General features: G+C 40.8%; 2 protein-coding genes across 7 annotated transcripts in view; both read left to right on the top strand.

Moving 5' to 3' along the window:
- The window catches only part of LOC103766533 (alpha-1-antitrypsin), a 7990-nt gene extending 1711 nt beyond the window's left edge, over window positions 1-6279 (top strand). For both annotated transcript variants that reach the window (XM_018082382.2, XM_008933577.3), the window contains 4 exons: window positions 1603-2272; window positions 3733-4003; window positions 4657-4804; window positions 5776-6279. In XM_018082382.2, the coding sequence (XP_017937871.2) occupies window positions 1618-2272; window positions 3733-4003; window positions 4657-4804; window positions 5776-5967 (1266 nt within the window). In that variant the 5' untranslated portion in view covers window positions 1603-1617 and the 3' untranslated portion in view covers window positions 5968-6279. The remainder of the gene's footprint in view (window positions 1-1602; window positions 2273-3732; window positions 4004-4656; window positions 4805-5775) is intronic.
- Window positions 1-18930, top strand: part of LOC103766531 (alpha-1-antitrypsin) — a 20329-nt gene extending 1399 nt beyond the window's left edge. The window contains exons 1-6 of one of the 5 annotated variants that reach the window (XM_018082386.2): window positions 12452-12658; window positions 14083-14132; window positions 14991-15638; window positions 16256-16526; window positions 17085-17232; window positions 18598-18930. In XM_018082386.2, the coding sequence (XP_017937875.2) occupies window positions 15008-15638; window positions 16256-16526; window positions 17085-17232; window positions 18598-18807 (1260 nt within the window). In that variant the 5' untranslated portion in view covers window positions 12452-12658; window positions 14083-14132; window positions 14991-15007 and the 3' untranslated portion in view covers window positions 18808-18930. Of the gene's footprint in view, window positions 1-12451; window positions 12659-13121; window positions 13330-14082; window positions 14133-14990; window positions 15639-16255; window positions 16527-17084; window positions 17233-18597 lie in introns of those variants that run through there. The other 4 variants (XM_008933576.3, XM_018082384.2, XM_018082385.2 and 1 more) reach the window with 4 other exon arrangements.
- Window positions 18931-22086: the final 3156 nt, after the last annotated feature.

Below are 22086 nucleotides of genomic sequence, written 5' to 3'. Positions count from 1 at the left end.
GGCCCTTTGGAGCATCATGCTGAAAAAGAGTGTGAATACAGTTGGTGCAAGAACACAGCCTTGTTTCACACCATTGGTAATTAGAAAGGGCTCAGAGAGAGCATCACCATATCTGACTTGGCCACACTGATCCTCATGAAGTGAGATGATCATTTTAAGGAAATGGGGGGACATCCTAAACATTCCAAAATCTGCCACAGACCTTTTCTGCTCACAGTATCAAAAGCCTTGGTGAGATCAACAAAGGTTACATAGAGACCTTTATTCTACAACCAGATAACCAAAACTGAAATGAATGAGTAAATGGTCCAGACAGAATTCACAAATTGATTTTACTCTGCCAACTTCTCCTGTAAATCCCAATTTACTCAGATCACATAGAGCAAAACTGCAGAAGGACAAGCTGGCTCCTTTTCACTCGAATTTTAGTGGCCATAGTGCTGACACAGGGTGGGGAAAGTACCAGTAAACCTCTCATCCGCTCTGCTGAGTGCCTTTACAACTGATTGGGGGGTGAGCAGGTAACTCATGATCATCTGCCCTGCAGCTGTTCCATTTCAAGTAGGACATAAAGGGAAGGCTATTTGGAGTTACTTTTCTCGTCAATGATACAATCTTTTTAATGGGAATAGCTCTTACCTGTTTTCTGACAGGTTAAGCATCTTAGACATTACAAATCATCCCAGCATGTTCTGGGTCTAACTGGTAAAAGAGAAAGCAGTAAGCAAACAAACAAAAAATCAGGCCCAGTCACTCCAAATGTCTAAGATGTCATGATCCCGTCTCACTGCTGAGCGCTACTCTGGCTATAGGCCCATTTACCTTACAAAAGGAGACCTTCCTGCTGATACCAAGTTTGGAAAGACAGGAGACGCCAAGCCCACACCAGTGACCTCACCCTCCCATGACAGGATATGTTCCTTCCTGTGTGTATCCCCCATCTGGAACACGTTACATGAGTGGTCATTTAAAGTAAACAAACATATTTTAACCTAATCAGGTATTGAAGCAGAAAAATTTTACCAGCTCTCATGATTAGTCAGTTTGTATGCTAAAATGAGTCGGGAAAAAGAGAAAATATCACTTTTGAATGCTGCAATCTCATATTGTTTTCCATTGACATTGCACTGTCATTCAACGTAAGCCTCATTCAATCACAAATAACATAATAATCCCAAGAGTTCTTAAGAGATGAACATAAAAGAATTAATCACAATGCTTCTGTTGTGCTGCCTTGCTTTAAAATAGATTTACATAGAGACAAAAGAAAAAAAAAAGCCTTTTCTCTTGTTCTCCCTCTCTGACTCTTATTTTCCTTTAATACTCACTTGTTTCTTTCTTTCTCCACGTTTCTTTCTCCAGTAACAAGGAACTTTTGTAGCTGGAGTAAAGCAGAACTGAAGTAGGCAGCAACAGAATGGACAGGAATTACAGATAAACTCAGAAGCAAATGATTTAAAAAAACCACTTCCATAGCAAAGGAGCAGGTCAGGAGGTAACAGTGATTACCAGTTGAAGGCAGTAGCAGATAGAAACAAAAGATGAGATGTCAATACAGCTGACCTCCAGCATCCAAGACCATTTTGTTCTTTGTCCATGCAGTAGCTGTGAAGAAAGATGAAGGCCACCCTCTCACTGTGCTTTCTGGTGGCCTTGCTTCACCTCAACGTTCACAGCCTGACCCAGACTGACCACCATAGTGACCAGCCCAATGCAACTGAACCCCAGGAGCAACATTCCCACGAGGGAGATCCTCTTGAGTCCTGCCAGCGGATAGTCCCCAGCAACACAGACTTTGCCTTTCGGTTTTACAGGCAAGCAACCACCCAAGAACCTGGCAAGAACATTTTCTTTTCCCCAGTCAGCATCTCTGCTGCCTTTGCTCTTCTGGCCCTGGGCTCCAGAGCCACCAGCCAGGCTCAGGTGCTGGAAGGACTGGCCTTTAACCTCACCAACACTCAGGAGGAGGAGATACATGATGGCTTTCGTCATCTCCTCCTCTTGCTGAACCGCCCTGGCAACCAGGTGCAGCTGAGTATGGGGAACACCCTGTTCATGGACAATCACCTGAAGCCACTGAAAACATTTCTGAAGGACATCAAAAAACTGTACAGAGGAAATGTTGTTTCTAGTAACTTCCAGAATTCCACTGAAGCTAAAAAAGAGATTAATGATTATGTAAAGAATGAAACTCACGGGAATATAAAGCAAATACTTAAAGAACTTGATCCAAACACCCTAATGGTAATTGTTAACTATATTTATTTCAAAGGTAAGTTACATAGATGCTACTTACTGCAGCATCTGCTTCACTTGCATTAAAACAAATATGCTAAGTTATTTTTGAATAATTTTTTAAAAAAAGGCAAGTGTTTGGAGGAGGCTATCATGAAAAAATATTGAAAGTTCTCACACTTTGAAACGTCTTCCATGTCTAAGTTTTTCTAGCATATGTCTAGACTTCTAAGAATAAAAGTCCATTTATTTGCAAACTTCAAGTATAGGGAATTGCCAGAGCACAACAGATTCATGCATAGTTAAATTTTTCCATCAGACTTCATCTACTTATTATTTTTAAAATTAAAATCTTTTCACATGCTGTACGGAGTAGAAAACTAAATTCTAGAAATGCTGATTAACAAAAATTACCAAAAATTTTAATTTATTTACAGTCCACGTCTAAAATGGGTAGGTACCTCTGGAGTTGAAGCCTAAATGTTCTACAACTTGTCACCACATTATACATATCCCAAGAGGTATTAGTGAATGCATTACTTTGGCAATGATTAACTTCTTAGGTGTTATATCTACTTGTAGCAGCATGCAGGACACACATAGAATTTCCACTCAGAAATGAATGTTTAGAAATAGATGAACTTTCAGCAAAACAGATTTAATTTCAAGTTCTTAAATTAAATTTGGATGCCCTAGTCTCGGGCGCCTAGTCTGAGTACCATATCAGAGTATATTTCTTTTCTGGAAGGCAAGGAGGAAAGGTTATAAAGCAATCAGAATACTGTGGAGTTCACATTCCGTTATTTATTTTTCAAATTTAGTTTATTTCTAGTCAATATTAAAAAAGAACATATTTACAGAATGGCAAGCTGTAATCCCTATTTGTTTCGTGAGTGACCTGTTTTAATACAAAATAAAATATCATAGAAAATTCAGTTCAATAAACATCAAGAGAAAACCACTTTGAAGATCAAAGACCTGGAAGCCCTGTTCCATTTAACATAAAGCAGTTATGTTCAGGACCAAAAGTTCAGGCTGCTCTGGCATGTAAGCTTTTCCTTAGTGCTACAACATGAAGAACACGAAAAAGCATGTAAGGAGCTTAACATGTTACCTTTTAAAGGGCAGACATCTGCTGTGAAACTTGCTTTACAAGCAATATTCTGAAAACAGAGAGCAAGTCACTGGATCCTGGTCAGCTTTCATTTGCTTCAAATAAAACATAAGGTAATATAAGGAAGTTACTTCATGTAATTTATCTGACTTAGAAAGGTGTTGTACAAGTCCCTACAAAATTTAACCTGAGATATTTAGTTGTTGCTGAACGTAGTAGAGCAAAGATGACAGGGAACGAGACCTTTAGTAAACTCGTAACACCTTTTATCTTCAAGTTAGTCTTCAGATATGGGTTTATCTAGTGTACATTAGTCTAGACTATATTAAGATATCCTCCTTGAAGTAAGTATTCAATTGCATTATTTCTCTTTTGGTTTTAAGCCTACTGGGAAAATCCTTTCAGTATTAGAGGGACCCACAAGGATTATTTCCATGTGAATGCGAAGACCTCAGTTGAAGTGAAGATGATGACTCGAGATGGATTTTATAAAGCATACTCTGACAGGAAGTTGTCTTGCAAGGTGGTGCAGATTCCTTACAAGGGAGATGTTGCAGCACTGTTTATCCTGCCCAATGAAGGAAAAATGAAACAGTTGGAACGTGGCCTGACAAAAGACACAGTGTCTAAATGGGAAAAATCACTTCAAAGACGGTAAATATAGAACTTTGATTTGATGATTCAAGGTAGTCAGAATCCAAAGTCTGAATACTATGATCAGGTTTTACAGTTACAAGCCTGTGATGTTGATGGGAGGTTTAAGCAATGGAATAAGTGTAAAGGGTCAGACCAAGTGATTTGATGATTTGATACTTTCAGCAGAAATTGGAATCAGCATTGCCTTGTGGTAAGGGAAGAGGTCTGTGAGGTGGAAAATTAAATTTTTTTCCCCATATATTTTCTAGTTGATATTAAGTGTCTCCATTTCTCTTGTCTTAAGCACATTAACATAATGCAGAGCAGTCAGATCCCTCAGAGGGAATGGGGTGTGAATTCCAAAAGAAAAACCATCAGGGTTAGAAAAGAAATGCAAATTTTGTTCCAAAAATGCTGGCGGCACCACTGCTTGTTGTTTTACCAAGTGACTGTGTTGCAGAATCATACAAGAAAGCCCAACTGATATTTTTCTCCTTCCATACTTTCCTTATCCTCCAGACTATCGTCTTCCCATCTTCTTTTTCTTGCCATCTCTTTTAGATTAAAAGACTAACATTTTAGCACAGAAGAACCACCAGCAAGTTGGGAATCTTCAGTCCAAGGCATGCTTTGATTGCAATAACTACCATAATTTTCTTTTGAATTAACAGGAGGATAGAAGTGCATATTCCAAAACTATCAGTTTTGGGCACCTATGACTTAAAGAAGATCTTAATGAATCTGGGTGTAACTGATGTGTTTTCTGATCAGGCTGATCTGTCTGGAATCACAGGAAACCTTGATGTGAAGGTGTCAAAAGTAAGTTTGTCAGCAGAAACAATAGTCTGTGGATTCCTTAACACCTGAGTGCCTTATCCTAAGCTAAGCTGTGAAATTTTACTTATTGCTAGGGCTGGCTGATACTCTGAAATAGAACATTTAGCTGATAAAGTCACTGTAAACTCTCTCAGACTTCTCCAGGATCTGGAGATAAGATCTGTCTTTTGTCTGACAGGCAAAGGTGATGGGTGGGTGGAGAGGTGGGTTTAGCACTTTACCGGAAACTGAACACAGTGCATTTTCCGCATGAGAAAGAAGAATCCATGGATAACTGTTGGGGATGTCTTGCATCAGCATATCTACCAGGAAAAGCAGCCTTTTTCCAAGATTCATTGTACAATTTTAAAGGATTTAAAAACTGATGTTATTGTCGCAGGCTCTGATGAGTGCTAATAATGTAAGATGGATGAGACTTGAGGAAAACATCCCACTTACTGAAAATAATGTGAAGACAAAGACTAGTATTCTTACAGCCATTCTGAAAGCAGCACTTACAATGTTCTAACATCTTGGGGCTAGTAAAAGAAAAATATTAAAAATGCCCAAAAATAATTTAATAAAAAATTTGGTATCAAGGTTGTAGTCTACTGGCTAAACTGTAATGCATGTGCTGTTAGGAATACATATAGAGTGGTTCTGGAGCCTGGCTTCCTTTCCCTTTGAAACTGTCATTCCTTGTGAATTTGCTTGAATATTCAGTTAATTCCACAAGACGTGCAGTGGGTAAGGTCTGTATTGGATGCACTTGGGGTGAGGAACACTGAATGTGAGAATACTTGCTTATTGAGACACCAGTGCTAAAAAACCATGAGCTGTAGTGCCCTTCTTCCTGGTTCCTGGCCTACCAGCAGTTTTTGTGAAAGGTAGTAGTTGAATTAACTTAGTGTTACTTTGAATCATTTCACAGTGCATCCTCCATATACATTAATTCTTGCTGTATTTTATTGTAGGCTGCTCACAAGGCCCTGTTGAAGATTCATGAGAATGGCACAGAGGCTGCGGCAGTCACTGGCATAGATTTTCTTCCTCATTCTCTTCCTCCTATTGTTAAGTTCGACCGTCCATTTTTGCTGTTGATTGTTGATCAATATACTCAGAGCATCCTCTTCATGGGAAAAATTGTAAATCCAACTGAAAAATGACTAGTCAGTGACTGGTCTTATTGATTTGAATTGTATTTTATAAAATTATCATTCCTTATGTTTAAAATTATATCAAAACAGCTACTAACAATTTTCTTTTTCCAAAGAAGTCAGGTAAGAGTGTGTCTTAAAAACACTGTTCTTGCTTTCTCCTTCAGTAGAAAGTAACAACTGACATACACCTGTTAGTGAATTATGAAGAATTTTGTAAATCAGACTTTTAGTGATAAATGCCATGTTTGAAAAGCAAGGTAATATCCAGCTGAGACAATCAGTTTAAAACAGTGTAAATAAATAAAGTACAAATTAAGAGGCCATGTCTGATTTGTGGGTAGGAAGGAAAGAAAGTGCTGAGGTTTGCTCCAGCTGCTGCTGGTTCTCACCAGGCCCTGGTGCTGAAGGGCTGATGTGGAAATTTAAAATACAAATGTAGTCCACTCAGGAATATTTTAGTTCTTCTCTTCCATGTGAATGTTATTGATGAAAAAAGTCATGTTCTATTTCCATGAGAAAATGATTTCTCCCCTCTCTGAGGATGTCTGTGTCAATTTGACACACCTTTCCTAACGCAGCCTTATGAATCCAAGGCAGTGTCAAAATCCAAATCCAAGACTTGGCACTTGAGAAGATATTGAGCAAGACGAGAGATGGATGCCGACAGAAACAGAGCCAGTCTGGTGTGATGTCAGCTTGGCTCCCTCCCTGTTCCATCCTGTGGGATCAAACACAGATGCTTAAGAGTGATAAACATATTTAACACTGCTCAGGGGTATAGCAACATGGACTGAGGTTAAAAAACCAGACCCTTCTCAGTGTGTTGGTTCTGATTCAATTTCTTTAAATATAATGAAAGAGGTGAATAGGAATTTAATCAGAAATTTGAGTCAATATTGTCATGAGGTCAATTTGATAATAGAGCAATTAGTATCCAAGAAGGAGCTACTCTCTAGAGTTCAATCTCTCCAAGGTAACTGTTATCTACCCACACCAGTCTGTGCAGTTAGAGAATCTGCCTTGAGTACAGGATATTCAGGAACACTCATGGTCAGATGTACCCCTCTCCTGAAGGCAGACAGTCTCACACCTCCAACATCCTAAACTCCAGGCTGGTCAGGTCAACCCTTGCAAAAGGATAGCTAGCATTGGACCTGAAATTCTGGCAAGGATTTTTGCCTAGAAGATGGAAGTACAGACCTGCCCTTCCATGGATGGAGAATGGGTTTGGTGGATAAATCCAAATGAATTCTCTGCAAAATACACTGTTGAGTAGGTAACGGCTGAAGCAACTATAGCTTCTGACATTGGTAGGGTTTCCAGCAAAAGGAAGGCATAGCTGCAAACCACACATTGGGAGAGTCAGTCACTTTCAGACCATGCCTAGGCGCTTCCTTTGAAGGTCAAGTCTTTTGCTATACTCCCCTTTATGACATTCACAGCTGATGGCATCCACCCACAATGTCTTGGCTTCTTTGAGTCCCCCTTTAAGTAAGAAATGCTACATAAACCTAAGTGGAAGCAGTGGCTAAATTAGAGCTGGGGAATGCTTTAGTCAGCTAAATACACAAAAAGTGTTACTAAAATTGTGTTATAGACTTGATCACGTATTTCTTGTAAATAGAAGTTTTTCTCTAAACAGAAGTTCAGAAGCAATAGAGTATGAATACCTGGAAGGAATAAAACAAACATTGAGATTAATCATATTTCCAGAGTTTACATCTATGCTAGTAAATAAAGTGCTCCGAGATCTGTTCTCTGACCATGAGGTCAAATGGCTCATCACTGTTTATATCCACGTTGCTTAACCCTAACCCTGCAAGTCATCCAAGCTGCTTATTGGGAATCCCCCCTGGCCTGTGCTAACTCCAAAAGCATGCTTAGCACTTGTTTGGAAGAATCATAGATGGCATGTGTCTGAAACTGTACTAAAAATATAAGGATGTGAGTGACTACAGGCTGATGGCCAGGTCTGGGCCCCAGAACTGCTCAATGTACTGGGACAAATGGAGCCAGAGTGAACAACTGAGGAGTCAGAAAGTGTCCCTCTGGCTCTTAGCCCTTTAAGCTCCCACTCTGCTGGTGATCTGCATTTTTTGAATGACACTAAGTTCCAGGTCATGCTGATAGACCTTCACCAGCTACTTCTGAACAGTGAGGGAACTGGAGCCCCTTTGCCCTTCTGTGGAATAAGATTAGGAAGTTCAGGAAACCTCCTTCAAAACTACTGTAAGGCACAGATTGTGAGACTCCCATGTACTTAGCATAGATGTGTTTTGGTGGTTTCTTCTAAATAGTCCTGTGCATTTGTTGTCACAGTAACTGTGCATGCTTATTTTCAAAAGGCTGCTCCTCATTAGGAATTTATGCTGGTCCTCAGATGATACAGCAATGCTTTGATGATGCAGATACCTTTAACATTTCACAAATTTCACAAATGAGCACATAGAAACTATCATGAAGTACAAGTTTAATTCTACTGCATTGTAATATAAATGAACTCAAAGGCAATTTAAAATGTGATAGAACTTACTGTGGAAGTATAGACACTGTCCATCATCTATATCCACTCCTTAAAAATACCGAAACCAAGATTTTTGTTATGATCCAGAAAGTATGTCACTAGTTCAGAGGTCTAGCTGCTTACTAGGTACAGCCTTACACTTCAAACTGGAATGAGTTGGCAGAAAAAGGCCATTGGAGATTCTCCCTTGGCAGGTGGACCCCTTGTTGAGAAAGACTCAGCACCCAAAGTCAATGTCACACAGCTGTCCTTCCAACTGTGCAGAGGCAGGCAGAGATGGAGGTGATAAAATGCATAGCTCCTCACTCCTCAAATCTGACAGTGATGTTAAACAAAGCAGACCGTGGCTGCAGTAATACCACTGCCAAACTAGTGCTGAGTCAGACAGATATAACCAGATCCCAGGTGATTAATTCAGCCTCGAAGACAGTGCCAGACTAAAGGCAAACTCATATTTTTTGATTGCTAAAAATTTTTAGAAGCTATTTTACTGGCAAGTCAGAAAGACAAATGTTGCTATAACCTGATAAAGCTATAGAGGTTCTCCAAGGGCCAGATGGATGAATTTAGGAGTTGTTTCTGGAATGGTACCCAGATATGAAATCTACTTACAATTAGATCAAGAAACCTTGAATTGATTCTGCTTTTTCTTTATACATAATTGCATGCAATGCTCCTTTGCTGCGTGTGAGCCTGTTGTCCCTGACTGTCAACAGTCCAGTGGCCACAAGCAGTGTAAGAAAACTAAGCACCACAGGAGCAGCAAACCCACAATGGAGATTCTTTTGGGTCCTGCAAATGGAAAGTCCTCAGGAACACACACTGACAGCCCAAGAAACCAGCAAGAGTGTTTTCTTCTCCCTGGTCAGAATCTCTGCTGCCTTTGCTCTGCTGGCCCTGGTCTCCAAAGCCACCAGCCAGGCTCAGGTGCTGGACGGGCTGGGTTTTAACCTCACTGACACTCAGGAGGGCACACCACTTTTCATTTTCTGTCATTTATTTTAATTCTGGGAGTTACATGTGCCATGTCTAAGTTCTTGTACTGTTGTACTTAATTAAGGGTTTTGGTCTGCAGTCTTAACTACTTGAGTTTGATGGAAAAAGAAATTCAAGCTAAGATTCAATTTGAGAGCAAAATTCTGGCCTCACAGTTTACCTACTATTACTTATTTTTCCCTCTCTTTTATTTGAGTGATTTTTATAAAACTTATAACAGCTATTTTGAAAAGCTTTGATACTGTTAAGTAGGTCTACAACACCAATATCTTCATCTGGGAAGACAGTATGGAAAATACATTAGTAGAATTTGAGATGAGCTGTCAGTGACAGATTAACCATCTTGAACACTAAAATGCTGTTTGATTGACTCCAATGCAATACACATCAGGTCTTAAATGCTTATATGCTCTTGGGAACCCTTTTTCTTTCAATGCTAGGAGATTAGGTACAGAAAAAGCAGAAAACATAAAATATTGTTTTCTGAACACTGATGAAATTATCATCTGAGGTAAAATGTCTGTTATGAGAAATGGAATCACACCCTGGTAATAACTTATTTCCTTCTGAGACATAACACTAAAGAAATAAAATAGATTATTTATAAAACTTCCATCTAGCAGACTACGAGTTTATATGAAAATTTGGTTCAAGGATTCCTATTGCATTGGTGGAAGAAGCTGAAAACAAAATAGAAAAGGTCTAGCTTCTATTCCCAGTTCTGTCACATACTTTTGCTTAGTCTTCAGCATTTTTTCTTTCTGTCAGTCATACTGCTTTTTGAAGTGGGAGCCTGAAGTACTTCCATTTTTGGGGGAGAAAAGGATGAATATTTGTAAGACATGGAGAGCACATGTGGGATGCCTTTTACAGAAAAAGATAAGTATACAGAGAGGACTTGATTTTATTCTAGTTACAGCGGTTTTGCGATTATACCAAACTCCTGATTTTACTGGATTTATGTGTATCAATAAGTTTATTTAGATGAACTTTGCACAGATATATGTTGAATGATAGATCTTTATAGGATGAGGATTTATCATGCAAAGTACACATTCATCTTGCTCAATCCTTATCTTGCTGATATTTTCTTTTTGCAGTCATAAATCCTTTGCCCTGGAATACCCAGAAATATAACTTGCAAAGCTAGCAGAATAATCTGATGACCAAACAGCAACAGAAATAAGTTAATGATATAGGATGAAACTGCTCCTGCAAGGTGGAACCAAGACGTTGCATAACTGAGCAGACAGTAGGGACAGAGATAATTAAATTATTCTTTAATTCCTTTCATATAGACCATTATTAGGGAAATGGGAAAAGCATGTTTGTCAGTCCTTTCTATGAGTCCCCTGGCTCCTGGAGCAAGAGTCCTCCTGTCCCAGCCACTGCATATCTCAAAGCACCCAGGAGCTCCATACTCTCTTCTGTGTAATTCCCCTTGATGGATCTCCTTTCTGCAAAACTGCACAAAATTTCCAGCTTAGCCTTGCATTTCCCAGTGACACCTGTCCTGGGGACACAGACATTTTCACCTACAGGAATGTGCAGTGAATCAACAAACTGTTTTCCCTTCCCTGGGTTCTCACAGACCTGCCACCTGGCAGACATGCAGGTGATACCCACATGTGGTGATTCACCCTCATTTTCCATTGCATTCAACAGAAGAGACACGTTTTCCAAGAGTCTCTGTTTCTTACACCTATGACCTAAGGGAGATTTTCAAAGGACTAGGTGTGACTGATGCATTCATTATCCATGCTGATCTGTCTGGAATTGCTGGGAAACTGATTCTTCGCAAATGATCATTTGTGGGTCTGCTGTAACTGCTGACCTTGCCTAGGAAAAGATGGGTCAGATCAGAAAAGCTGGTGCTTGGGAGTGGTGAGCAGAGACAGATGCAACTTTCCACCCTTTCTCTGACATGCTGAGTGCTGCTGCATGTCCTGGGAGAAAATAGAGGAATCACTGCAGCAGCTTTGCCATTCCCAGAAATTCGTCTCTGGAAACATAGCATCCTTCAGATGATTAGCCAAGCATTAGGACTGGGCTGAAAGATTAATGCTATCTATGTAGGCAGGCCTAGACTTGAGGAAAATAGCTTCTCATTGCTAGAGTTAAGCAACAGCATACTTGCTGCTCCTGAGACTTGGTCCTTTTACATAATACTAAAATAAACTTGTTGGGTACTTGCACGTCATGAAAAAACCCCTCTCTGCAGAAATACATTCTGACCAACCCTACCTCTGTCTTGTAAGAGAGAGTAGTTACATAGCAACAACTATGGTGGATTGATTCCTATGTGTAGATAAGTTGTAAGTTTACCTGGGGCAAAATCATGTACATTTGATGGAAATAATTAGTCATTGCTAATTAGGATGGGTGACATGCATCTCATCCTTAAATAACCTTCTAAATAGCTAAATTGTGCCTGTTTCAGCTTCCTCTGAAAGAGAACCCAGTGTAAGGTAGTATACAGTATATATGTAATGACATATATTGTATGTATACAATTCATGCTTTTCCTTTGCGTATATAACACGGGGGGGGGGGGGAATGTTCTCCCCAGCTAAAATTTTGCTGTGGGAAAGCTTGCCCATTTCATTCTTCCATTTGTTTTCTTATTTTAGCTATTTTTCAAGCTATACTATACTTTACTTTTTGCTCTAATAGTTTTTAAAATACCCATCAAAGGCGTTTCAAAAACCTAACCAGTGTTCTGACTATCTGACAGGTGTTGACCGAGGGACCGGCTCCACACTCATAGCCTCTCAGAGACGGGGCCGGATGGTGCTAGCCACTGTGCTGGGTGGCAAAACCCACGATATTCACACCCTGAGGATCCGATGCTGAAAAGCCTTTATTCAAACAGACAGAGGATTCATAAGGCTTCTGGGGGAAGGCTCAGGAAGTGAGATGTGATTGGGTAAAGGCTCAGGGGAAGGAGGGGCTTAGGTACTCAGCTAGCCAATGGGAGAAACGGGAGGATCAAAACCTAATAGAAACCCAGGGATTGGGGAGAGACGGGTGAGACGACCAATGGGATTAGGACAGAGGCGGGGCTGGCTCAGTGGGCAGGACAACATGGCGCTGTCCAGGGAAGCCGCTGCGTGGGGGGGAATAACAAAGCTTAAAGTGAAACCATACAATAACAACCACAAGTCCTAAGCTTAAACTGTAAGTGTCTCTAATTTGTCTAATTCCGGAGGGTTGCCGTCGTGGTGATCCTGTTGCCAAAGGTGTTCTTTCCACATTTCGTAGTTAGGGCTTTCTCCCACAACTATCCTTTTTCTAATAAGTTAATGAGTCCATCAAACAATACCAGTTAGGGTATACCTACAGTGTGCACTACAGAGCAGGATGGAGATACTGAGCTGTTCCTGAACAAACTTGCTGCTGCCTTTGGTACTCAGTTAGATGGCATTGTTTCATCAGGAAATCCTGTGCAGAGAGTTCAGTTACAAGGTGCAGGCACAGTGTCCAGTGCTTTGGCCCTTTCTTAGCTTTCCAGTTCTTTTCATGTTCTGTTCTCTAAAACTCATTTACCATGGTTATGCTAGACCACCTTGCAAAGCTCTTTTGCCAACAGTTCTGTTCAAGCCCAAGAGTAGCAAAGTCCATGGTCTTTCTCTCCCTTTAGAGCCCTAGGTGTTGGCATCATTCTGCCTGTGTGACGGGAAACAAAGGATTTACAGTGATTGATATTCAGAAAAAAATAGCTTACTCAACCTTTGCTTTGCAAATAAATCTTATTTGCCCTGTTTAATATTTACCAGTGGACATTAACTTAATATTAGAAGGCAAATCAAGAATAGGAAAGAAGCACTGTGAAAGGTCGGTCCAGCACAGTAAGTACCATATTGTACTTTCTTAGAAGTCTTTTAATCTATGTTGTGTGTGATCCCTGCTATTTAATGCACAGTATTTAATTCTGAGATTAATTTATTTTGTACAGTAATATGGAAATTATTTTAGGGTCTGAAAGCATGTTCAGGATGTTTGAAGCAGGATTCATTCAGTGATCTATCTCATAGCTATAGTGACAGGATGATTGGGACATGAAGTCCAAAATGAATACTCAACAGTCAATACCAAGATGTCTAATGAGTAAATTTAGTTGTAATCTCAATGTCCTGACTATTCTAGGCTGATGCAGGAATGAAGATAGTTGCATTATTTCTCTCTAGTGTGCTTAAAGACCAGATGACTTGCAGTTAAGAGGCCAGAAAGATAAATCAAATCTCTCTCAAAAGCAGATTGGGGGAATTATGAAAAGAATGCTTACCAGACCAAAATGAATTACCAGTATTTAGAATGCTTTTTTTCCCAAATCGATGTTCTTATCCAGAATTTTACACATGCTGAGCACAACTCCCATACTCAGCCCTTCCATAGCTTGTATCTCCAGTGTTTCATAACAGGCAGCCAGAAAAGGGGGAACCTGGAATTAACAACTCCCCATGAAAAGTTTGATGCAAGACCTAAACCTAACCTGGCATTAGACACACAGCCTGAGGCAGATTTGGGGGCAGAATCCCATGCTCCAGGATGAGTATATAGCTGCTATGAACAATATTCAGACCATCTCGATTTTCCTGCAGGCCACTGCCCACTTCATGGATTTGAGTTTCTGTCATTCAAGGTGATTTAGGTAAGGAACTCTATGGAGAACATTACTCTCCAGTATATTTCATGGTTCTTTCCCTGAAAAGGGCAGAAGAGAGACTGTGAGGTTGTGTAGAATTTGCTTAAGTCAGTTAAAGGAAGAGAAAATGTCATCAAATTACACATACACAACAAGGCATTTTCCACTGTAGCTTTTCCTAAGCTCTCGAGTCTCGGGCTTCACAGCCTTATGGGTAGTTTATGTGCAACAGAGAGAGCCAATAAACTTTCTCAATTTGTCCTCAATTTGCTGAAACATTGAAGGTAATATCTTGAAATAATAATATAGGTCTTGAGTCAGAGCTGCTATGAAAGAGACAGAAAGACATGAAAAGTTTAAGGGATGAGCATTGAGGTGGATTTTATTCACAGCTATAACTGACTGTATCTCTGCAGTTTTTGAAAACTAATGTCATAACAAGACCATGGGTAGTAGAGAAACATATCAGCAAAAGTTGGTCCCTCTGCCAAAGTGCTTACCACATACATGGGTGCCCACGGATTAACTCAGTCATGCATCCCAAGGCACTTCGGGAGTGCACTAAGGCCATGCTGGTCAGAGGCAAGAACTACTTCACACACAATACCTCACAAAAGCCTACACAACATTGATTCTTTCCTGGCAATGCCACATTACTATCATTCTTCCTTTGCTCATTGGTCACAAACTAAGAGAAATTACTAGACATAGACCATCCAGGAGGCCAAGTAGAAGAGTATTTCTAAATAGAAAAGTAATTTTAACAACTGGCATCCGAAACTCAGTATCTAGAACACAAAAACATTTTATGTAGGAAAGAAAAAATTCTCTAGATCTAAAAGTTGTTCTGTTCTTTCTTAACAGAACTCTTCAGAAGGACAATGAAGTCTGCATTGTATTTGTGTTTGTTACTTCTTGGACTTCAAGTCCAGGGTCAGCAGCAGGAGCAACAAATACCCCATTCCCCAGAAGACCATTCCCAGGCTGAAGATGAAAACCTCCCTCATGTCAAGATAGCCCCCAGCAACGCTGACTTTGCATTTAGGTTTTACAAGCAGGTCAGAGAGGAGGCAGGCAACAAGAACATTTTCTTCTCTCCTTTGAGCATCTCCACTGCCTTTGCAATGCTGTCCCTGGGGGCCAGATCAAACACACTCAGAGAGCTGCACAAAGGCCTTTTCTTCAACCAGACAGAGATGGAGAAGCAGGAGATACATGAAGGATTTCGGTGTGTCCTCCAGCTGCTGAGTGACCCTCATCGAGAAGTCCAGTTGAACATGGGCAATGCCCTGTTCATAGATGATCGACTGAAACTTCTTCAAAAATTTTTGGATGATGTCATACATTTTTATTATTCTGAAGCTATTTCTAGTAACTTTCAAAATCCTCCAGAGGCTATAAAGGAAATCAATGAGTACGTGGAAAGAAAAACACATGGCAAAATTGTTGATTTAGTTGAGAGTCTTGATCCGAACACCATGATGGTTCTTGTTAACTACATTTTCTTTAAAGGTGAGTGACAAACACGAGTAGCAGTTATACATATAAGCTCTGGAAGTTCTAAGAAAAGTAATTTTTTTCAGATTGTGAACCTATCCTATCATTTAATTTAAAACACATCTTTCTATTTTTAAATTATATAGCTAAATATTTGAAAGCCAGGTATGATAAATCATTTTCTATATGAGGAAAAAAAAAGAAAAAATAAAAGAACTGATTAATATCATATCAATTTTAAGCCAGGTTCAGAGCTGAAAATATTCAGAAAGTATGAGCTTGGGAACTTATGATCATGTGTTGAAAACCACAGGTTTCTGTGCCTTTCTGGTTGTGCAAAACATGGTCAAACATGGATGACACTTGCATGGTTGGAGTCCATGAAAAATTTACCATTGCTTCAACAGGCAGAGGCTCATCTCTTTTCTATGGCAACCGTCAACTTATATTTTCTTGTGTGATTTCTATTAAAACCATTGAAAGGAGGTAAAGTTTCTTTCCAAAGCATCCTTAAACTGAGATAGGCTGGTTGCTGCCTCTACTGTTCAATTACAACATTTTAAGCATCAACTAATGCTACATGCCTTTATTAGTCTCTTTTTTGAATTCTGTACTCATTCTTTTGTCAAAAGGTTCCTGGGAAAAACCTTTCAACAATTTGAACACGAGAGATGATGACTTCTTCTTGGATGCCAAGAATTCTGTTAAAGTCAAAATGATGCATCAAAACAAAGCCTTTAATATTCACAGGGATGAAAATTTGTCTTGCTGGGTAGTAGAAATCCCCTACACAGGAAATGTTACTTCATTGTTTGTTCTGCCTGATGAAGGGAAAATGAAACACGTGGAAGATGCTCTGCTGAAAGAAACAGTGTCCAACTGGATGGAATCACTTAAAATAAGGTAATATTTTAATTGTGGTTTTGCTTAAATATTGAACTGGCCAAAACTACTCATCTGGGAAAGGTAAAGCTTAGGATGTCAAAATGAATTGCTAAGCACAGCTTTGAGGAACAAGCATTGCTTAGTTTCTTTAACTCAGACAAGGAATCATGTGATTTCATAACTAAAGGCAACCCTCTACTCAACCCCCTTAGTCACAGCAGTGAGAGTGCTACCAGTTGTGAGGATCCTGCACATGGGTACATTGCCCTCAGGAACTTGCCGTCAGTAGGAAGAATCTAGTTCAAAAGAAAATACAATTTATTTTTCTCCAGTCTGGATGATAGTTTCCAGCCAGTCACTTTCCTAGACTATCACTCTGTCCCTGCACCACTGATCAGGCTGTGGTTGGTGGTATAGGTACCTCAGTTTCTGCTTCTCTAACATGGGATTTATCTCTGTCTTAGGAAGCCAAACCTTAGCTCCACAGGTATTTGGGATGGGTGTATACCTGCCATAGCTACTGCATCAAGGAATCTTGCAATAACAAACTCACATTTTTCATTTATTTTTGAAAAGAGAAGTCTACCTGGACCTTCCAAAATTCTCTGTCTCTGGCTCCTATGATGTTAAGAGCTTGTTTGAGAAAATGGGTGTGACAGAGGTGTTCAGTAACCAGGCTGACCTCTCCGGAGTGGCAGAAGAAACCCTTCTGAAGGTTTCCAAAGTAAGTATGCAAAGAGAGATGGTATTATGTATATAGCTTTTGTTATCTGAGCACTTCAGAATTTATATGGACAACAGACTTGTGGCACCGGGATAGCCCCATTTCACAAACAAGAAATGAATATACAGATAAACAAAATTATTTCTCCAGTGTCCTGTGGGATATATGCTTTGTGTCCTGAGGGAAGTGATCCTTCCCCTCTATTCTGCACTTGTGAAACTACCTCTGGAGTACTAAACATCCAGTTTGGGGCTCCCAACACAAGGGACATGTGGACACATGGGTGCAGAGTGAGTCCACTGGAGGGTGAGTAGGATGGCTATGTGGCTGGAGCGCTGGATGTATGAGGAGAGGCTGGGAGACCTAGAGTTGTTCAGTCAGAAGAAGAGATGGTGAAGAGGGAGTTCTTAGCACTGGCTACAGATGCCTATTAGGAGGATGCAGGGAAGGTGGACACAATCTTGCAGATGCACAGTGATATGGCGAGGGGCAACACACACAAGATAGAAAATAGGACATTCTGATCAGATATGTAAAAAAATTCACCACAAGGGTGATCAAAAACTAGTATGGATTACTTAGAGAGTCTATGAAATTTCCATCCTTGGAAATATTCAAACCCTGACTGGATTAGACCCCGTGTAACCTTATCCAGTGTGAGAGGTGACACAGTGTAGCATTGGTTGCATTCGATGGCCTCTACAGGTCCTTCCATTATATATTGTTTAATGACTTGGTAATTCCTCATAATGTATAATGTCTTATAACATATGGACATCTAGATTATGGATACAGGACAGGTAAATAGAGGAAGGGTAGCAGGGACTCATGAGAGGAAATTTTAGATGTGCTATGGACAATGAAAGAAGAAAGCAGAGGGCTAACCAAAGACAATGAAATAAGATCATGTGAATTCCTAAATATGAATTTGCTATACTTCCCATAGAAAGCTCTGTAAAGTCTTATCTGTGGGCTATGTTACAGAAAGAAAAATTATAAAGCTTGTCACTATTGTGCCTTTGCAGAAAGAATTTTTTTTGCATACACAGAAATTGATGCAAAATGAAAACTTACTTCTATGTTCAATACTAAGGACAAAATCTTACTCTGAGAAACAACAGAACAGTAAATATCCTCTATGTTGCTCAGTCTTTGCTAGCAGCCAAGTTTGACTCCAACAGAGTGTTGAAGAGAATTCTCCCTAAACTCAGAGCAGGCTTTGCTTGTCTTGGAAGGGCTGGACGTTAGTATTTTTTTCACACAAGTTCTACGTTTATTTCTGTGATTTCTTTTAAAGATTACCTTCTCACAGTGTTAAGGCAAGCAATTTTTTCCCCAGCTGGTTAATCTTTGCTTTCCTTCCAGGCAATTCACAAGGCCACGGTCGATGTTAGAGAGAATGGCACAGAGGCTTCTGCAGCGACCATGCTAGAAATAACACTGTTGTCTCGACGGTTTCCTCTTCCGCTTCACATCACCTTCAACAGGCCCTTCCTGATGATGATTATTGACAAAACCACCCACAGCATGCTCTTCCTGGGGAAAATTGTGAACCCAACTGCTAGGGAAGACTAGGCCAGAGCACTTGTACTCGCAAGTGCAGAGAAGAAAGCTTGTGTGCATCCCAGGAATTTCTTTGTAAGATGGGACTAGAATTGATCTGATCCTGAATTAATAAAAAAATAAATATTATGTCAAGTTTTTCTTTACTTAGAAACAGAGAGTTGGGTACAAACATGAGTAGGCCATGTGTACAAAATGACTTGGGCCAAAGAGGCAGCCGTGGGATCTTCAACAGACATTTTCCATGCACTTATCACTGCTATCAGGGTTTTTTGTATGCAAATACAGCTTCCTATTGCTGGCTGAGAAACTCCCAATGCTTCCCATTCCCCGTCCTCAGCTCACAAACCCCAAATCTATCCCTTTCAGCTGAAAAACCATCTTTTCCTTCCTTTTCATTCCACTGTGAATCCCAGCAGAAGTCTCCTTCACCTTCCAGGGCTCAATGGCTAAGAAGGGAAACAGAGACATAGACCTATTAAACTTTTCCTCTCCTAAATGATGGATGCTCCTTGGTAAAGAATAAACCTCTTTCTTCCAGCTTGGCAACTGCCCCCTACCATCTCCAACCCTTGGTCTGTTCCGCATTCCTCTATAGTTGCTCCAGAATAAGGGGCCAAACTTTTCTGGCAGGGCAAGAATTTAGCTTTTGTGTCTATGAAAGTTGAATATAATTGTTCAAACTACCATCCTTAATAGTCTTGTGCGTGCAGAGTAAATCATGGGATCCCTAGGAGAACAGGATTTGGCAAAACCCAAGCAGAGGGTTTTGTTTGGGGGTCATGTCTCCATTGTCCACCTGCCAGCTGATCCTGTTCACCTCCACTCGCTTCAGCAAGCTCACATTGATCAGTGCTTCCAAGAGGTTTCTTGCCATTAAACTGATGTTGAGGGTACAGAAGGGTGACTTGGACACCTTCCTGAGTGCTGAGTAGGCAGAAGCCAGTGTTACCAGCATTACCATGTGATGGAGAGCTGTGTTGCAGTATCAAATTTAATTAATTAATTAATTAGCAATTAAAAATAGAGTAGGATAGTAATAAACAAAGATATGATTAAAAACACCTTCCCCCCAACCTGCTTCCTTCTTCCCAGGCTCAGTTTCACTCCTAGCTCCTTTACTTCCTCTGAATGGCACAGGAAAGGAGGCATGAGGGTATGGGAATTGCAGTCAGTTTACAAAGCTTCGTGTCTGCTGATCATTCCTCCTCCCAGACTTCCCCTACTCCAGCATGATGTCCCTTCCATATGCGACAGTCCACGAATGCCTCCAGCATGGGTCTTTCCTACAGGATACAATCACGAGCAGACTGGTCCAGCACAGACTCGTCTCCATGGGGCTGCAGTTCCTGCCAGGACCTCTCTCCGGAGCTGGCTCTCCATAAGCTGCAGCTTCCTTCTAGGATCCATCCACTTGCTCTCATGTGGGGACCTCCAGGGCAGCCAGTAGTGTGGGTTTCTGCTCCACCACAGTCCTCCATGGGCTGCAGGGGGACATCCTGTCTCACCAGGGTCTTCTCCAGGGGCTGCAGGGGAATCTGTGCTTCAGCACCTGGAGCACCTCCTTTGCTCCCTTCTGCGTTGACCTGACTGTCTGTGGGGCTGCTTCTCTCACTTGTTTTTTTGAGTTCTCCCTCTCAGAACTGCCACACAATGTTTTTTCCCCTTTTCTCAAATATGCTTCCCAGAGGTGCCACCATCTTGGCTAAGGGGCTCAGGTGTATTCTGTGGTGGGTCTGTTAGAGCCATCTGGAACTGGCCCTTTCCAGCACGGGACAACCCTGACCTCTTCTCACAGAAGCCACCCTGCAGCCCCCTCTGGCAGCACCTCTGCACAGACACCTGGTATGCAGAAACTCAATCCTCATATGAGGTTCACTATGGATAATGCGATTTAATGGATGGGTAGAACACTTTGATGGTGCTAATGAACTGCCAGGAGCTCTGGTTAGGCTCCCTTCACAGCATCCTCTCAGCATCAAGAGCTGGAGGGCACTCCTCAAACACAGCCTGAGCTGAGCGCCTCTCCCTCCCCCGACCCCACCTCTGAGGTTTCCAGCCTCAGCTCTGCTCTCCTCCCTAGGAAAAGCTGGAATCAAACAATCCCCTGAGCAGGCCTAGGACTCCCTGACACTGCTGGAGGGCTGTGGCTTCTGCATAGACTGGGTCAGAGCTGCTAAATCCTTTTCCCATTGTGGTTTGGTTTGGGAGAGCCCTGACAGGTCATACAGCTGAGAGAAAACCATAGTGTGTGTATTTGCAGTGAAAGATAATAGAGCCTTTCATGTGAGCAAGCACAGACCTTTTCCCAGTCCTACGGGCAGAAAAAACCCAACCTCTAGCCAACCTACTCACGCAGACCCAAAGACTTGCTTAATGAAAAATATTTTCTCTATAATCAACCACTTTAAAGTTTGAAGACAGAAACCCAGCAATGCTCCATGGAAAATCTGAGTCACCTATACCTGTCTAGCTCATTTTGTCTCTCAGGAAAATAAAATCAATTGTTTCAACACTGCTTGAAGGGGCAAACGTCTGCTGTTGGAGCCAAGCCAAGGATTTCAGCGTTGCACAGCACGTTGTAGCACAAGCTACAAGTCTTTTCATCCACAGCTACTAATACAGCTTGCCCAGTCACTGCTCCCCTGCTTTGGGAGTGGTGAGGTTTAGGGGAGCAGTTAACTGTGTGCTACTTGGGACATGTTAGAGGGAAGGTAAGAATAAGAATAAATAGGAAACTGTTCATATTGCCTCATTGCTTACCCCCTGCTCTGCCCAATTCTGGAAAATGAAACCCAGGAACAACTCCAGTTTTACTGTTTAGTAGTAAGTATCTGAAATGGAAACCTTTGTAAAAATTCTTAATTATCTCTTTATCAGAACTGTGATAACTGTTTTCTTATGGAAAATAGTACAAGTTTGCTCGGTGCCTAAAAGCAGTTCTTTGAGGGTAGAAAAATTATTTTGGCTGAGAAGATGGGTCCCAGCTATGTTTTTGTAACTTCCCTGCAACTGCAAATAAGAACAACCACTCAAAAAAAAAGTTTTAAAAGGCAGACCAGTGATTTCTCAAATAAGCAGTTTAATTCAAAGACTTTATTGGAGATTTATACGGGTTTTGGAAAGGGGTTTAAAGAGTTGGAAGAGAACAAGACTGTTGAGCTGATTTGCTCAGCAATTTTAGCTCCATGATGGAGCTAGGGGGAGTATAGCAAGAATATGATGATTTAACAGAAAAAGTTGAAAGGTTTACAGATGTTTGGAAAGTCTGCCATAAAACCAAAGGCAACA

The sequence above is a fragment of the Manacus vitellinus genome, unplaced genomic scaffold (assembly GCF_001715985.3).
Source record: "Manacus vitellinus isolate BGI_N305 unplaced genomic scaffold, ASM171598v3 scaffold_6_pilon, whole genome shotgun sequence".
In the NCBI taxonomy this organism is placed as follows: domain Eukaryota; kingdom Metazoa; phylum Chordata; class Aves; order Passeriformes; family Pipridae; genus Manacus; species Manacus vitellinus.
Note: the sequence above shows the minus strand (reverse complement) of the source record. Positions and strands in the feature narration are given on the sequence as shown.